General features: G+C 52.7%; 1 protein-coding gene across 2 annotated transcripts in view; it reads left to right on the top strand.

Annotated features, from left to right (window-relative positions):
- Window positions 1–17,171, top strand: part of LRFN5 (leucine rich repeat and fibronectin type III domain containing 5) — a 61,323-nt gene that overhangs the window by 41,685 nt on the left and 2,467 nt on the right. The window contains exons 2-3 of one of the 2 annotated variants that reach the window (XM_067295667.1): window positions 9,600–11,007; window positions 11,731–12,443. In XM_067295667.1, the coding sequence (XP_067151768.1) occupies window positions 9,620–11,007; window positions 11,731–12,443 (2,101 nt within the window). In that variant the 5' untranslated portion in view covers window positions 9,600–9,619. Of the gene's footprint in view, window positions 1–9,599; window positions 11,008–11,730; window positions 13,220–17,171 lie in introns of those variants that run through there. The other variant, XM_067295666.1, reaches the window with a different exon arrangement.

Below are 17,171 nucleotides of genomic sequence, written 5' to 3'. Positions count from 1 at the left end.
TTCTGATGGTCCTTGAGCGGAGAATTCAGACAGTTACGTGAAAGGTCTAAATGAGCGAGGCTGCACGAGTCAGGAAGCAAATCCTGCCAGGTGAACTAAACTTGCTCTCCATTAGGAGCTGCGAGAAGAGAAACTGAAAAACTCAGTTTGTGGGAACAAGTAAGAACCGTGGTTCTCTCTGTGCACTTCTAAACCAAAACGTACGAGACGCTTGACCCGCTCTGTGTGAAAATGTATGTTGCACGCGTGTGGCCTGAAGTTAGCTAGCAGCCCCGTGTGCCGCATTTGGCTAGAAGCATTAAAAATAAAACGTAGTGCAATATATTGGCCCAGACCTAGGCCTTAGGAATAAGGATGTCACCAGCTGTTCCCGATTTCGCCCGTATGCAAGAACGCCAGCCAAATGCACAAGACTGCGCGGTGGGAGAGCGGTTCCCAGCCCTCCGTGCTGTTGCCTCTCGTGACCCAGCGGAGGAAAAGGTGGATGCGTCCCCGGAGCAGGTGTTGTTGCAGAGATCCGTCTTCCTTCGGCCGCATGGGTGAAGTCGGCGGTGGGTGGCCTGCGCCCGGCGGGCCGCGCGGGGCCGCGGGGCTGCAGTTCACGCGCGATCGCAGCGGCGCTGCGGCTGCTGTTCTGGTTAGCCTAGTGCGATGGGTGGGCATTGGGACGTGGTGCACGGACAAGCGCCGCTCCGGGTCCGTCTGCCTCCGGGTCTGCTGCCCCGGGAGCAACGCCTCTGGCTCCGGGGCGGCGTGGCGGGATGCCTCCCGCCTCCGTCCTTCCCGGGAATCAGCGCCTTGGCCCGGCGCCAGCCGCTCCCGCCTGGAGCTCCTGCCCCTGCCTCGCTTTCCCATTATTCCACCTGCGCTTGAGCTCCGGCCTTTGCCTGTGACACTTTCTGCTTTTTCAGCTCAGGTTTCGTTGTGGTTTTGACTGTGTCAGACAAATTATCTTGCAGTGTTGAGACGTGGTGTCACCAGCTGCTCAGCGAGTCGAGCGCTAACAGCCCACCGCCATCAGCTGGTAAGGTCAGGCCTGCCTTTCTTTAGTCATGCACAGGCGTTTTTAAGAGATGGATTTTTGTTATAAAGTGTCTTTTAGGAAAGTGGTCAGCACTCGAGTGAAGGAGTCCCTAGTAGTTTGCATAATCACTGGTTCCTTCGGGGAAAGGCTTATTGTGCACACGAGAATACCAACGAGAAGCGCTATATGTGTGACTGAAAGCATTAACCCGTTGGAAATAGCTAGTGCTTCGTGGTTTCGGTGCCTGGGGTGCTTCCCTGCTACTCCACACAATCGCTGCCCTTGATAATGGCCTTAGAAAACTACTAATTGATGTTTACTATTGTTGTGCCAATCGCTTTATAGTGCAAAAAGTTTTGCCCAAGAATCTTATAGATAGGGAAGCCCAGAAGAAGGGGAAGCATGGCAGGGTGCTGCCGCGGGGCGGAGGATCCGGGTGCAGCGGGTGCTGCCGCGGGGCGGAGGATCCGGGTGCTGCAGCCGGGTGCAGCGGGTGCTGCTGCGGGGCGGAGGATCGGGGTGCAGCGGGTGCTGCCGCGGGGCGGAGGATCCGGGTGCAGCGGGTGCTGCCGCGGGGCGGAGGATCCGGGTGCTGCAGCCGGGTGCAGCGGGTGCTGCTGCGGGGCGGAGGATCGGGGTGCAGCGGGTGCTGCCGCGTGGCGGAGGATCCGGGTGCTGCAGCCGGGTGCAGCGGGTGCTGCTGCGGGGCGGAGGATTCGGGTGCAGCGGGTGCTGCTGCGGGGCGGAGGATCCGGGTGCTGCAGCCGGGTGCAGCGGGTGCTGCTGCGGGGCGGAGGATCCGGGTGCAGCGGGTGCTGCTGCGGGGCGGAGGATCCGGGTGCAGCGGGTGCTGCTGCGGGGTGGAGGATCCGGGTGCAGCGGGTGCTGCTGCAGGGCGGAGGATCTGGGTGCAGCGGGTGCTGCCGCAGGGCGGAGGATCTGGGTGCAGCGGGTGCTCCCGCAGGGCGGAGGATCCAGGCGCAGCGGGTGCTGCCGTGGGGTGCTGCAGCAGGGCGCAGCGGGTGCTGCCGCAGGCGATGCGTGCAGTAGCTGTTTCGCCCTGCCGGGACTGGGGATGCTCCGTGGGGCGAGCGGCCCCGGGGCACGGCCAGGCGCAGCGCGGGTCCCCTCTGCGCCGCTGCAGCAGCGTCTGGCTGCTCCAGGGTGATTTATAGCGCGTGTCCTGACACCCGACGAGCCGAGGGAAGGCAGCGCTAATGAGGCTTTTCTAAGAAGTGGTGTTAGGAGGTGGCTGGAGGCAAAACGTGACACACACACAGTGAGGATGGGGAGATGCTGCCTGCAGCGCGCGGCGGCTCTGCTCCGCGCCTGCCCGGTGCGGTCCTCCCGCTCTGCCTGGGAGCGCTCTGGCCCCCAAACGGTGAGACATCCCCCGGAGCCGGGATTAGCGTTCGGGGTGATGCTCGCGGCTGAAAGCGAGTGAAGCAGCAGAGCGCTGTGCAGCAGGAACTCGCAGCAAGGAGTTCCACGGAAAGAAAAAGCTCTCTGAGGTCTGATCGTGAATCTGCTCCCTGGGGCTGGCCATGAAGCTGTTAAAATATCGACACAAAGACCAGAATAAGGTACCAGAGTGGCAAACTTCTGCTCTGTGGCCGTTCTCCCCCCAGCTCCGCTGATGGCTTTCGGGGTTACGGGGCGCTTTCTCAATGGCAGGATCATTACTAGTAACACTTGACGTGCGATCGCGGCGGACTCGGCTGCCTGCAGACAGTCACGGCTGCGGGGGACGTCGCCGCCTGTGCCCAGGGCTCACGAGCAGCGGCGGCGCCTCCGCTCCTGCAGCGCCGAGACGCGGCGACCTCCGGCCGGCTCTGGCCGCCCTGGTTCCTGCTATTCCTGTGGTTATTGCGTAGCCGCAGGCGAGCGCCCCGTGCCCGGGGAAGCAAACGTGCTGGCAGTCAGCATCGCTATTGTGCAGCAGCCGTTATCTTTTCTAGCAGGTTAATATTTGCACTCTCGCTCAGAAGTTCAGCTATGCCAATTCAGTAAATGGTTAAGTAATTAATAAAGCAGTTAACAAGTTAATTTACTGACAAGGTGGGCATTTTGTCTTGCTATAAAATAATTACCGCTCCATTATCGTAACCATTTGGCTGATGCCTTCCCAAAGCGGAGCTGAGGGTGAGCTGCGGGAGACGGGGTCTGGCGTTGCTCCGACCGCCCGGCGCGCGATGCCGGCAGCCCCCGTTTGGGGGATGTGACGGTGCAGCAAGTGTCTGTCCCAATTAGGAGGCTCCTCACCTCGGGGTCCTTGGATCGTTGCACTGCCCCGTCCCACGCTTCCTTCAGCCTCGGCCTTCCTAGCGAGCGACCGGGCAGGAAAAAAATCAAACCAGAGTGTTAAGGTACAGAGGAGACGCATCTGCCAGGCTTTCCTTCTGCTAGTCGCCGCTCGTGCCGGCTGCGCGTCAGCACGCCGCACCTCCAGCTCGGGGCCGTGCCGCGGCGCGGGGGCTCTGCGCCTGCCGTCGCCTCGGGCGCGATTCCCTGGCTCCCTCGCTCCGCTTTATGGAGGAGCCCGCGCCGCATCCAGACGCCGCGTGGCGAGCATCTGGGGTGAGGAGGAGGAGCGAGCTGTTGCCCATTGTGTCGGCGTTTTGGGGCCCGTGGGCTTGCCACGGTAGCGGTCCGAGGGGGGGGTGATAGGGAAGAACGGTCTCTGTCGAGGCTCAGCCTCGCAAGGGCAGGCTGCCTCCCCATGCCCCGCCGTGCGCCCCGCCGTGCACCGGGCTTCGCGGCCGCGGGGGCGGCAAGGTCCTCGGGGACGGGCGAAAGCTCTTGTCGCCTGCTGGAAACTGCTAAACTCGGATCCATCCGTTCGCCGGAGCGACTTGGCGCAGCCTGGAGGGATGTCGAAACCGCAGGGCGAAAGGGAAAGCGCGGCGACTTCCTAAACGAGCGGTGCCAGCAGGAAAAAACACTGTCCGACACCGTTCCGAGGCTGGGAAAAAGGCTAAGGGAAAGGACTTTGGCCTGAAGTAGAAACGGCCGTTTGGGAGCAGCGCCGCGGTTTAATCACCTTGAATGGATGGGGCGGTGAGCAGGAGCCGGTGGCCGCGCCTGGCCCCGGCGGGAGATGCTCACCGGGGAGGAGGAGGGCGGTCGCTCCTGCGAGCGCGGCGCCGAGCTGCGGAGCCGGCCCCGTTTTGCTGGGAAGCCCGTGGTTCTCCAGCGGCCCTGGAATGCAAAGCCTGGCTTGGGGAGATCTTCCGCAGGGGTCCCTCGGGGAGCGGGGACGCAGCGGGCAAACTGGGAGGAGGCGCCGCGCAGGGCGCAGTCAATATCAATCCCCCCTTTTTATAAATCCTGCCTCTCATTTAGAGGGTTGATTTGTTAAATATTGCCTCTGGACTGCCAGTTAGATTGTACACACAGATTAAATAATTCAAAGTATCAAACGTGATAACAGAATTGATTTAAAACTTTGGTTTTGAGAACCCTTTTTTACTTGAATCACAAACGTCATATGAGGAGGCTGAATATCCCTGTCTTTTTGCAGATGCCAACTAGTAAATGAAAGCAGAATATACCTTCCTAAGAAACGAGCATTTGCCTATTTGTTTTAATGTAGTAATTTGTTTTCTGCCATTTAAATTTTTTTTTTCAAAGCAAGTAACAAGATAATGCTTTGCCCAGTTTGTAATCTGGTTTCTACCATGAACCGCAAGCTGTGTCGGTGTTGCTGTCCCTGAGACTTATTTGTACAAGGTGCAAGGTACGTTGGGAGCGGAGAGGACGTACGGGACCGTCTGGATCGTGTCTGCCAGGCTGTCGTTGACCTGGCAGCATTGACTCTGGCTAGTTTTCAAGCGAGAAGTGCCTTCGCGTGCTGGCTAGTCTTTCATGCCGCCGGTTCCCGTGGTTTCAGGCATCTTCCGAATCGTCTGCCTCGCTGGCCGCGGCCACGAGACCACGCGCTGCCCAGGGCTTTGCCGCGAGGAAACGCTCCGCTCGGTGCCAGCGAGGGGGCGAAACGCGTTTTCTGCCCCTAGCCAGAGGGGCGAAGTGCAGCCGGAGGGAAACAAGCCCTCCTTGGCTTCTGGGCCGGGGAAGCACGTGAACCGGAGCACAGGCTTGGCACGCTGGGGCCGAGCGTGGGTAGTTTTGGTGCTTCTGTTAGTTGAGATACCCTGTGCGTTCTTCAGCAGCGAATGTCGGTACGCCTTTTCATGGTATACGTGAGGACTGTGCAAATACGTGAGGATTGTGCAAATGCGCAGCTTCAAGCTTTGCTTGCGTTCGTATGGGGAGTGTTCAGAAATTAACGGCTGAGCCGCTGAGGCACAAGAGCGGAGCAGGGAGGGGAGGGAGAAGGAACAAAAGGCGGAAAATCCGAGTGAGATTTCCCGGTGGGGCAGATCGGGAGAGCTGCCCCCTCGCCGTAATAGGCTCTCTCCGCTTTACGGAGCCTTTAGATGTCTTGGGGGCTCCCGGAGCTGCCTACACCTTCCTCTGCGGATGGGATCCAGCTCCTCCCTCGCTCCCCGCGCAGCCCCGCGGCGGCGTGCCCCAGGCTGCTCCGTGGCGCGGGCTGCACCGGCTCCTCGAGCTGCCCCCGGCCGGAGGACGCGCGGGAAGAGCTTCCAGCACGCGAGCCCGCGTTAGCCCTTCGCATCTGTCCTGCGCTCCGGGGGGAACCCTCGTCAGCGTTTGCCAGAAGCCCGGGCTTCTGTCCGAGCTCCTCGGGGCTCCGGCTGGCTCCGGTTCGTAGCTCCTTCCTGCGCCGTGGCCGTGCCTCGCCCCAGCCCCAGCCCCAGCATCGCTCGTCGAACTGAGCGCAGAGGAGCAGAGCACGTGTCTTTGTCGTCCAGCAGCGTGCAGTGGTGATCCCCGAGTCAGCCCTGCGCCGTCCAGCTCCGCAGCTGGTAACGGTATGGGGGTATTCCTGTGGCCCTGCTCCAGAACTAATTAGTTAATTAAAGGCAAGGCTAATTGTCTTGGCTTTCATTAACAGCCTGGGCAAAGCGCAGCGTTCGTGTGGCTTAGCTGCGCTCCGGCCCGGAGAGGCTCTCTGCGTGTCGGTGCCCGAGGAAGGCAGGATGAAGCAGAGCAGGTGGTGCAGAAACGCAAGAGTTCATTTTTAGCTTGTTTGCCAAACAGGCTCCCTGAAACGGTGGAAGAGTGTGGGTCTGGCAGCTCCGAGAGCATGCAAAAGGAGAAGCCGCGGCAGCCCGAGTGTCAAACGCAACCATCTGTCTTACTCGTGAGCTGTGCCTGGTATCCGCGGACCCCAACAGCGCGACGTCTGCTGGGGGACTACAGACGCGGGGCATCGCCTGCGCTTGTACGGGGAAGCCGTGCGCGGTGCAGGTCGTCAGGAGCAGTGCTGCTTGGGGACGTCCAAGAGCGGCAGGTCAGCCTGCCTCCTAGACAGGAGGATGAGTCTTGGGTGAAAAAACAGCATATAGGAAACATTTGCACTTATTTTGACTCCAGACAAGCTCAGGCAACACTTTGCATTTTCCTGTGCACCTAGAGCTAAGAAGAGCTGCTGACACAATATGTTCCACTAATTCAATTAGTCAGAAGAAGGTTGGGATCCCAGAGGCTGCCTGGGGCTTAATTTGCGCTCACATAACCTGCCCTCTGATAACCTTTACATAAAATAATTGAAATGAGAGGACCCAAAGTTAGTTCCACTCTGGCCTAAGCATGCGAGTAAGGTGGTCGCTTCCTGAGCCTGAGGAGGGTCTCTGCCAAGCTGCCCTAAGCTAGTGGTGGAAGCACCTGGGTGTTCGGCAGAGACAAGGGGCTCATTTCAGGTGTATTTCAAGTCTGCATTTTCTTGTGTCATTCTTTGAGTTTGCTACAGCATTTCCAAGCAATGAGAAGCTTTGCAATCTGCTTTACTTAAATTAACCTTTCTGGTTTTATTTTAATCTTGTATAGCTCTTTAAATGAACTTGGCTGAATCCAAGAAACGTTGAGCATATTACTTTTACTGCAGCTACAAATCTAAATTAGCAGTATTAAATTAGTAAATCTAAATTAGTATGTTGTCCCCAAACCAAGACAGTTTGGGGGTGTTAGCAGTTGTGGGGTGTATGCCACTAAGCTGAAAGAGTCCACTTCGCATGTGGTTTATGGAAAATCTAAGTAAAAAGAGAAGAATCGCATATGGAAGGTGTGGGTGCCAACCCACAACTGTGGGATAAACCCTGTTGTTCCGTTGACTCACGGTTGCTGTTTCAGGAGCAAGTCAGGAGAACGTGCTCTGGGAGCCACCAGCTCCGTTTCTAAGATGTATTAAACAGGTTATTTTGCAGTGCTTCTTCAGTCAATGATCAATATCAGAATTCTCCTTTAATTCTCTTTTCAGCTGTGGAATCATCCCAATGTATAATGCTGACACAGAAGGTATGAAATTTAATCCACAAAATGTATTTAAACATTGCCCTGAAGTTTGTTTGCTGGCAAAATTAATGCAAACAGTTATTCTCAACAGAGGTACAAAAGGTTTCATTCTAAAATTTTACAATTTCTGAAAAGAACAGTCTGCCTCCCGTGACTTTAGAGAAAAGGGAAACAAATTTAATTGGTACATTTATAGAGTGGCCAGTTTTCGCTGAAGGAGTCCAATATAAACTGGTGCAACATTGGATTCTGTAGCGAACAAATTACACTCTCAGCTGGCTATAGAAAGTAAATTTGTTTTTATATCCTTTTCCAGTTGTCAGATAAATACTGATTCTCTTCAGCAAGCGTTGCTGCAGTGTGATAGGCCCAAATATTGATGTTATGATGAATGACCGTTTCCTAGTCCCCAGGAACCGTGCTGTTCTCTGTTTGGAAGGACATCGTGCCAGCTCCCTATTCCCTCTGGACCTGCATAGTTGTACATATCTCGATAAGGCAACAGTTAATTTATGAAGTTGGTAGGCATATTAAGCATGAATATATTGACTACCAGTAAGCCGTGCATTTTGAGATTTCACCAGGGGAGTTGGGATGGTTCCCGACACTAAAATAACGATAGGCCGTGCTTTCAGTGGTGTAGTCCTCTTTGAACTTATAACTGACAGATGAAGATCTCTCTCTTTTGTTTTTTTAATAGGGACTCAAAGGTTGGAGTCAGTAGTCATGAAAAGCTACAGTTTCTGTAAGCATCAGGAAAAAATAAGGTATTTGATAGGTCTGAAGAGCAGGCTTTAGAGGCTGATATTTTCACCCAACCTCTTTGCAGCTGTTGGCTGTTAATTTTGCATGGCAGTGTGGGTGGATTACGGATGGACTGGGCAATGGGAGCACTAATTAGTGTTCTGGCATTAAAGGTCCTTGAGGATTCAAGACTCCTGTTTATTGTTAGCTGTGAAACTTTATTTTATTTTGGATGATTTTTCATAGTACATTTCTAGGATGATGACATGTCTGAATAATCCCATCTGTACATATATAATGTTATCAATCCCAAAGTGAGCCGAGCATTTCAGTTCAAATGTGGAGTCCCATTGAAATCAGTTGCTTTACGACTTCACAAGATTCCTCCTTAAATACATACATATTTCTCAGGAGGGCTGTGCTTCTTCCGATGTTGCTTGTTTTTTTGGAAGAGGGAAATACGTAGGAATTTATCACTTTTTTTTCATCAACCTCTTTGTGCTGTGATGAAGGTTTCTGGTCTTCCATGTTTGGAAATTGGCAGTGTAGCACTTCCAGAATTTTTAGAATAGTCACTGATAGATGATTTCATTTATCTGGTGTGGGCACTGTTATTATCTTCTTTGTTTTCATAGTCTGTGAGGATCTTGGATCTAGCAATATAAAAGATAAGGTTAATTGAACTGTCAGAATTTCTAGGATGAGAATGTAGCATTGCTGGCTGTGGTATTAGGGAAAACAGCAATAATCTAAAATTAGCCTGTGTTCCATTTTTATTTAGATCTCTGTTGTTGTTGGGGTTTTCTTGGTTTTTTTTTTAATTTGTATTTCTGTTTTTGAATGACATAAAATAGCTCCTTTCGAGTTTATTCTGAAAATAACATTAAGAGCTTAAGTGTTCAGTGGAAATGCTTATAAACCAATTGAATTGTCATGCTTTGGAGGCCACTGAGAGGTTTAACTTAGCAAGTAAAGTGCACATGAAACATCCCTTGTATCTCCAGTGCATAAATGGCATTATCATGCAGTAACTCCAGATCACGAAGTCAAGAGCATCCATTTGAAAGCTCAGTGAATGGAACGAGGGTGTATTGCAAGTCTGAGACGAGCCTCAATTCAAGTAGAAGAGGCTTCAAAAGGTCCTGCTGATACAATGCGCGGTGCCACCAATCCTTACCAAACTGCTTTGTGATTTGCACATAAATAGGTGTGTGTATATATGTGTGTATGTATAGATATGAATATCCATAGTTCTTATGGAAGATACTATGGATGTTCTTATGGCAGGATATGGAAGAATTATAAAGATATAAGGTAATTAGATGAGGACAAAACATGGTTATATGAACCTCAGTTTCATGACTTAACCATGGATGGTTTGTTGGCTTTTTTTTATTACTCTTTATGCTAAGTTTGCTTATCTTGTAGGTATTAACAGAAGTTTGTTCTCTTTCAGGCTCTTGAACCTGATCTACAATGGAAAAACTGCTTTTGTTTCTGCTGTTCATTGGCATAGCAGTGAGAGCCCAGATCTGCCCAAAGCGCTGTGTCTGTCAGATTTTGTCTCCGAATCTTGCAACCCTTTGTGCCAAGAAAGGGCTCTTATTTGTTCCACCAAACATTGACAGGAGGACTGTGGAATTACGGCTGGCAGACAACTTTGTTACAAATATTAAAAGGAAAGACTTTGCCAATATGACCAGCCTTGTGGACCTGACATTATCCAGGAATACAATAAGTTTTATTACACCTCACGCATTTGCTGACTTGCGCAATTTGCGGGCTTTGCATTTGAACAGCAACCGATTGACTAAGATCACCAATGACATGTTTAGTGGACTCTCCAACCTTCATCACTTGATACTTAACAACAACCAGCTGACTTTAATTTCTTCCACAGCTTTCGATGATGTTTTAGCTCTTGAGGAATTGGATTTGTCTTATAACAATCTAGAAACCATCCCTTGGGATGCTGTGGAGAAGATGGTTAGTTTGCACACTCTCAGTCTGGACCACAATATGATTGACCATATTCCTAAAGGGACCTTCTCCCACCTCCACAAGATGACCAGGTTAGATGTCACATCTAACAAATTGCAGAAGCTACCACCTGATCCTCTCTTTCAGCGAGCTCAGGTATTAGCAACCTCAGGAATTATCAGCCCCTCTACTTTTGCATTAAGCTTTGGTGGAAACCCTTTGCATTGCAACTGTGAGCTTTTGTGGCTGAGGCGTCTTTCCAGAGAAGATGACCTGGAGACCTGTGCTTCTCCTCCGCTCTTGTCCGGTCGGTACTTTTGGTCGATCCCAGAGGAAGAGTTCCTGTGTGAGCCTCCCCTCATCACTCGGCACACCCACGAGCTGAGAGTCCTGGAGGGCCAGAGGGCAACGCTGCGGTGTAAGGCCCGGGGGGATCCAGAACCAGCAATTCACTGGATTTCACCTGAGGGCAAACTTATTTCAAACGCAACAAGGTCTTTGGTGTACGATAATGGAACGCTAGACATCCTTATAACTACTGTAAAGGATACAGGTTCTTTCACCTGCATTGCTTCCAATCCAGCTGGGGAAGCCACGCAAACAGTGGACCTTCATATAATCAAACTTCCTCATTTGCTGAATAGTACTAATCACATCCATGAGCCTGACCCTGGTTCCTCGGATATCTCGACTTCCACCAAGTCAGGCTCTAACGCAAGCAGTAGTAATGGGGATACAAAAATCAGCCAAGATAAGAAGGTAGTAGTGGCAGAAGCAACATCGTCTACTGCTCTGCTGAAATTTAATTTTCAAAGGAACATACCTGGAATACGTATGTTCCAAATCCAGTACAACGGTACTTACGATGACTCGCTTGTTTACAGGTAAGACGGATCCAACCAGACCTGCACTTAGTGCTCCATCAAGCTGTTTTGTATTGATTTATTAATGCACTGTTTCATTACAGTGCATTATTTAGGAGTGGTTACAGTAGCACTTACACTGATCAGAGCCCTGCCCCAAGAAGCAGATGGTGCGAGGCTTGTGAAAGACTAATGCAATTTTTAACTTCATGTTTTTAAATAGGGAAATTACTTTGAATGGCGTTATTTTTAGATAATCCAAACGGACCTCTAATCCTCCAAAGTAATCTGATTAGCAGAAGGATTGTAAAGTTGGATGAGTTAAATGGATCTTAACACTTGCAGTTTTTCGAAAACACAGGAGAAGGATGTCCATAAATGTATTCTTCTCAACACTCTGTGGTTGAATCGGCAGTGTTTGCGCTGGCGTGCTGGAGGAGCACAGAGAGGCACTGTGCACGCCGAGCGCGTTTGTTTTGAAGCTCGGACGCACCGGTTGCACCTTGCAACACATTTTTTGATGGTTTCGTTTACGTTTTTGGTTTGGTCGCTGTCATAAGGCGCTGAGCACCGCCAGGCCGTGCAGCGGGAGCTCTGCGGCGCGTGGCGAGGAGCTGCGTGGGGATGCGCCGGCAGGGCCGGAGGTGCTGCCCGCTGGCGGCGTGGCGGGTGGCTCCGGCGGGCGGGCGGGCAGGCGACCGCATGTCGGTCTGGTTTGTTCACGCTGGTTTCCTTCTCCCCCAGAATGATACCTCCCACAAGCAAAACCTTCCTGGTCAACAACCTGGCCGCGGGGACCGTGTACGACCTGTGCGTCTTGGCCATCTACGACGACGGGATCACCTCGCTCACCGCCACCCGCGTCGTGGGGTGCACGCAGTTCACGACCGAGCAGGATTACGTGCGCTGCCACTTCATGCAGTCCCAGTTCCTGGGCGGGACCATGATTATCATCATCGGCGGGATTATTGTGGCCTCCGTGCTCGTGTTCATCATCATCCTCATGATCCGCTACAAGGTGTGTAACAGCAACGGGCAGCAGAAGGCGACCAAGGTGAGCAACGTGTACTCTCAGACCAACGGGGCGCAGGTCCACGGCTGCAGCGGGCTGCTGTCCCAGTCGATGTCCAAGCAGGCGGTGGGGCACGAGGAGAGCGTCCCGTGCTGCAGAGCTGCCGCCGACGCGGCGGCGCAGTCGTCGGACGCTTGCTCGAGCCAGGACTCCGCCACCACTACCTCTGCCTTGCCCCACGCGTGGACTTCGAGCGCTGCTGCGCCCCAAAAGCAGAAGCGCAAGCCGGGGCCAAAGCCAAGCAGCGAGCCGCAGGGCGAAGCCGTCCCGAGCGCCGAGCCGCAGAACGCTAACAGGAATAACTCCACGGCTCTGCAGCTGGCTGGCCGCCCCCCCGGCCCCGTCACGGGGGCCCCCACGTACAAAAGAGCACAAGCCAAGCCAAGTAAGTTTCTCACTTTGCCGGCTGACCCCTCCAGAGCAAAGCGCAGGTTCTCCCTGAGCGGAGAACTGACGGAATGCCGCTGGCACGCTAACTCCCCGAACGCGGGTGGATTGCGGTCTAAGAGGAGCGTGTCTATGAACGGGATGCTAACGCAGTCAGACAGCTCTGACGTGGATAGCGGAAAAGCAACTTTCTCGAGTTCTGAGTGGATATTGGAAAGCACTGTGTGACCTGCTTTTTTTAATTTTTATTTTAATGAAAAACGAAACGCCAAACGTTGTGTGAAACTCCCTCTCCTGGGAAATTGGATTCGGAATTCCGCTGTTTGTCTCGCTGATTAACGGCTTGTTCATGCAGGGTTCTGTATAAGCCACCCAGTGCACACAGGTTTTTAGTTAATTTCCGTTTTATTTTCTTTAATAACAAAACCGAAGGCAACATTCAGAGATTAAAAAAAAAAAAAATTAAAAAAAAAAATTAAGGGATGAAAAAAGCATGAATCAGCACCAGTGCCTTCCCTACTCTAGGACTGGCTTCCTGGTTCTGCAGTAGCAGAAAACAAAAGAGAGAGTTTTCACAGAAAAAGCCTTTTATAAAGGAAATGAAATTTCCTCCAAGCTAAGAAATAACCACTTCCGGATCGATCAGTAAAACGATATTTTTTAAAATGATCAGACTGTACGTTTCTTTTCAGTGACAATGGTGTTGCCTTTGTTTTTAGGCAAATGCTGTACAGAAGCAACAGCGCCGTGTTGTTACGTTGTGTAAAATAAAATATTCACTCCGTACCCAGCCAGTGTTGCCGTAACTGCCCGCCGCTCGGGGCGCTCGGGGCGCTCGGGGCTCCCGGCGTGTGTGGCGGCGGCGGCGGCGGCGGTGGTGGCGGCGGTGGCCCCGGCCATCCCAGGCTCCCCGGCGGCACCGCGGGACCCCTCGTCCCCAGCCCCTGCAAAACTGGAAGTTTGCTGCCGCTTCAGCCTCGAGCGGTCCGTGGTGGCGACCGAGCTGCTTTTGGGGACGGAAGTGTGGATTTGGCAGGCCGGCGGCGCGGGGGGCCGGGAGCGCGGGAGAGCGGCGCGGGAGCCCGGCGGGTGCGCACGGTCGTCCGGACGGGACCGTGCTCGTCGGGATGGTGGCGAGAAGCGGAGTTTTTCCTCCACCGTAATGTTTTGGCGTGTTTCCTGCAGATTCCGTAGTCCTCTTAGATCTCTCTAATCCCTATGCTCAAGGAAGAGACTAGAAGCCAGTCTGATCCGTAAAATAAAGTGGCGTTTGACTGCAGTGCCTTTGGGATAGAATAATTTCAGGCCGCTATGTAAAGACGTAAATATATGGCGATAGGTGATAACAGTTGAAAAACCCATGTTGTGAGGATGACAGAAGCGCTCCCGCTGCTGTGCTCATCCAAAAAAAATGTTGCGGTTAATATTAATTGAAACTCATTTGGACATTATGTTTAAATCAGAGAGAGCACAAATGAGCAATTTGAATGTCTTTTTAGATGCCAAATACTAATTTTAGTGTGGTCTTTGCAACGGTTAGAGCAATAGAATAGTTGCATTTTATACCCCGTGTGCTTGTGCTTGGAAGGAAAATAACCCAAGCGGAAGCCAGGAGACGTCCTAGCCCGGAGCCGGCGTGGCCGCTCGGCGGGCAGATCCTGCAACGGGCACGGAGGGAAACGCGCAATACCAGATGACTCCTGGTGTCTGAGCCGTAATGTGCTGCGCTCCCTGCGTTTTTACTGTCTATCCTGGAAAAATAAAATCTGGGTGGGGGTTGTAAAGGACTTAAGAAGAAGGGGCTGTTTCTTTTTTAAAAAGCCCATTTTTTTCCTTTGGAAATGCAGGCATCAAAAAGCAAACCGAGCCCTGAAATGAGAATACTCATTTCCTGGTGGGAAAGTTAAAAAAAAAAAAAAAAAAAAAATCCCTCCTAGGACTTCTCTGCAAAGTTTACATTCTTATAGAGGGGATATATGCATAAAAGCTAGCTATTAAATAATGCATCATTGGAAATAGTAATATATTTATCCAAGTTCTGAAAGTCTGAAAAGGAAGGTGTTGTCAGATATGGTGAAATGAGTACTTAAATGGTCCGTTGAGGAGCTGAATCTCTGGAGACAGTACCTTCCTTTATGCTTGGGTAAGGAGGTAGCTTTAAAGGTTTTCTGCTGAGGTCGTTTTAATCATGTGCATTTTAAAAATATCAGATGACAATGCTTTATATGTTGTCTCAAGTTGGAAGTCAATCGTGTCTAATGTTTTGTGAAAGTGCTGAAATATTAATAGTTTCTTGGGGTTTAGGGATTTTATTTTTATATTTTTAATTTTTTATTCAAAAGAATCAGTTTTATAAACACTAAAGTTAAGAATTCCATCCGCAGCGCATTTATATAAGCGGCTTAGAAAGACCATATGTCACTGTGTTTGATTTAATTCCGTGCTAATGTTGTAGAAATAGTGAGACCTGGGTAGCGGAGAGGTTCTTCTCATGCAGCTTTCTCTCTTCACCGGGGAGAAGAATATCCATTGTGCATGCGCTGGGCGTTAAATCTGTGCCATTTCCACTGCAATAAGTGTGCAGCAGGGTATTTGCTTTTATGCAGGCCGGATCCATTCGAGCTGCGGAGCGCCCTGCGAGGGGGGAAATTCTCTGTCCTTTCTGTTCTGCAAAACCAGAGGTTGCCGGCAATTGGAGGCAGAAAAAGTGCTGAGATATTCCTTGATCAAAAGAATAACATTCATACATATTCGTTCGGAGTAAAGTACTGGAAGCCTCTCTAATCCTCCAGAAATTAGAAGGTGAATTTGACAAATCCGAGCAGAACGCACCCGTTGCGGGCGATGGGTGCCGGTGCGTCGCGTCGCGTCCCGGGCCGGGCGCGTGGGTGCCGGTCCTGTGCACAGGGCAGCACGGGGCAGCGCACCCCACTTTCCCCCGCGGGAGAAAACCTGCCGGCGAGGCGCCTCCTCGTACGCCGCCCGCGCGCCCGCCCTGGCCCTGCTTTGGGAAAACAGATTCACCAGTTTAGCGGCCAAGTGGCGACTTTCTCGTAAGCGCCGGGGAAGGGGGAACGGCTTCAGCGATCTGTTTGCTCTTGTTAAAATCCCCAGCCCGTGCTTCCTCTCGCCCCTCGCTAAGCGTGTTCCTGCCCCCTTCTGCAGGACGTGCTCGTGCGTTCGAGCGGGTTGGTACAAATAGCGTTTTGGGTGGAGAAGCAGGGTTTTGTTGAGCAAAGAGCTTGTGGCGCCGGTCGTTTTCTGTGCTGCCTTTCTGCTCGTGGTCCGGGCACGTTCTTTGCCATGAATACGTGGTGCTCTGGGTGCGAATGTGCCTTTATTTCTGCCAGTGTGTTTTGATTTGCGCGAAGACGCTCCGCGGGCGCCTGCGCGACGCCGCGGCAGTGATGAGCCAGGCCGGTGGCAGCTCCGTGCTGCGGCAGCGGGACCCGTGCGGGTCCCTGCACCCCGCTGCCCGTGCGGGTCCCTGCGCTGGGGCGGCGCCTGCCCTGCCGTGACACTGTGGAGCGGAGCGGAGCGGGCGGTGGGAGCAACAGCCGGCGCCGTGCAGCGCGGACGGTGCATTTTCTTCCTCGGCAATTAGTGCAACAAGCAGAAGTAACGGTCACAGTCACTATCACTTGCTGTCGCTTCTCTTTCCATTAGTTAAGAGAAACTGTGGGACCTAGGGGGAGAGTCGCAGCAGCTTTCAGCCCTGCGCTGTCTCGGGGAAGGTTACTGCCCTTTGGCCGTGCTGCTCGGGACAAGGGATACACTATTACCCTGTTAAAGCCGCAACAGCAACAGAATTACACAATTCCTTTCACAGGGTAACTTAGTGCGTAGGTTTAAGGTAACTTGAGGTCAAGTTTCTAATTTAAAAAAGCAAAGCACGACACGCAGATGCAAAGTCAGTAGGGTCCCGTTTGTTGCAAACATCTACCCGGTGTTTCCCCTTTGCAAACAGATGTCTGCGTGCCTTGTAGGTTAGTGCTGGTCGGGAGCAGCAACGGGTCACATCAAAACGCGTCGCAGGTTGGTGCAGTGAGTGAGGTCCCCCCGCCCCGCAGTGGTTTCCGCTGGCCTCTGCTCGGACGCGCGGCGTTTCCTTGTCCCGGGTACGGTGCGCTCTGCTGAGTACCGTCGCTCCTAAGGACGTGGTGCTGCGGTGCGCGGGAAGGCTTTCCCTCCGCGCGGCGGATGCTAAGAGGCTTCCTGGCCCCGGGCGCGCGCCAGCCCTCTGCCCCAGGAGCGCCAAGCACCAGTTGCGTCTCCGATGCCGTCGGCGGTGCTTTTACCCTGCCTGCCGCGGGACCAGCCCTCCCAAACCGAAACGTCCCGGGAGCCGGGAGCGCCGGAGGCCGCCGGGCGCAGGCAGCCGGGCTGGGTTGGGGCGCCCGCGCTCCCAGCGGGGCCGTGCGTCCGCCTGTGCGGGGTTGCGTTAGCCCTCTGCGCTGGGAATGCCACGTTAAATCAGCGCTGTAAATGAGAATAAATGTACCGTAGTCTGACTTTCGCTATTTCGGTGTGGCTATGATCTTGCTTTCGCAACAGCTCGGACGTCCAGGAAGTAAAAGTGTGCAGGTTACTGGGGATCGATAGGTACGGGTTAAAGCACATACTCCTTGGCATAAATAATACACAACCAGCAAAAGGCAAATCCTATAATCTTGCTGGTGGTATACTCTGAATATGATTGATTTGCTCACAGGAGCCGGGTGTGAAG

Source organism: Apteryx mantelli, chromosome 4 (genome assembly GCF_036417845.1).
Source record: "Apteryx mantelli isolate bAptMan1 chromosome 4, bAptMan1.hap1, whole genome shotgun sequence".
NCBI classification, from domain to species: Eukaryota; Metazoa; Chordata; class Aves; order Apterygiformes; family Apterygidae; genus Apteryx; species Apteryx mantelli.
This window is presented reverse-complemented; position numbering and strand designations above follow the sequence as displayed.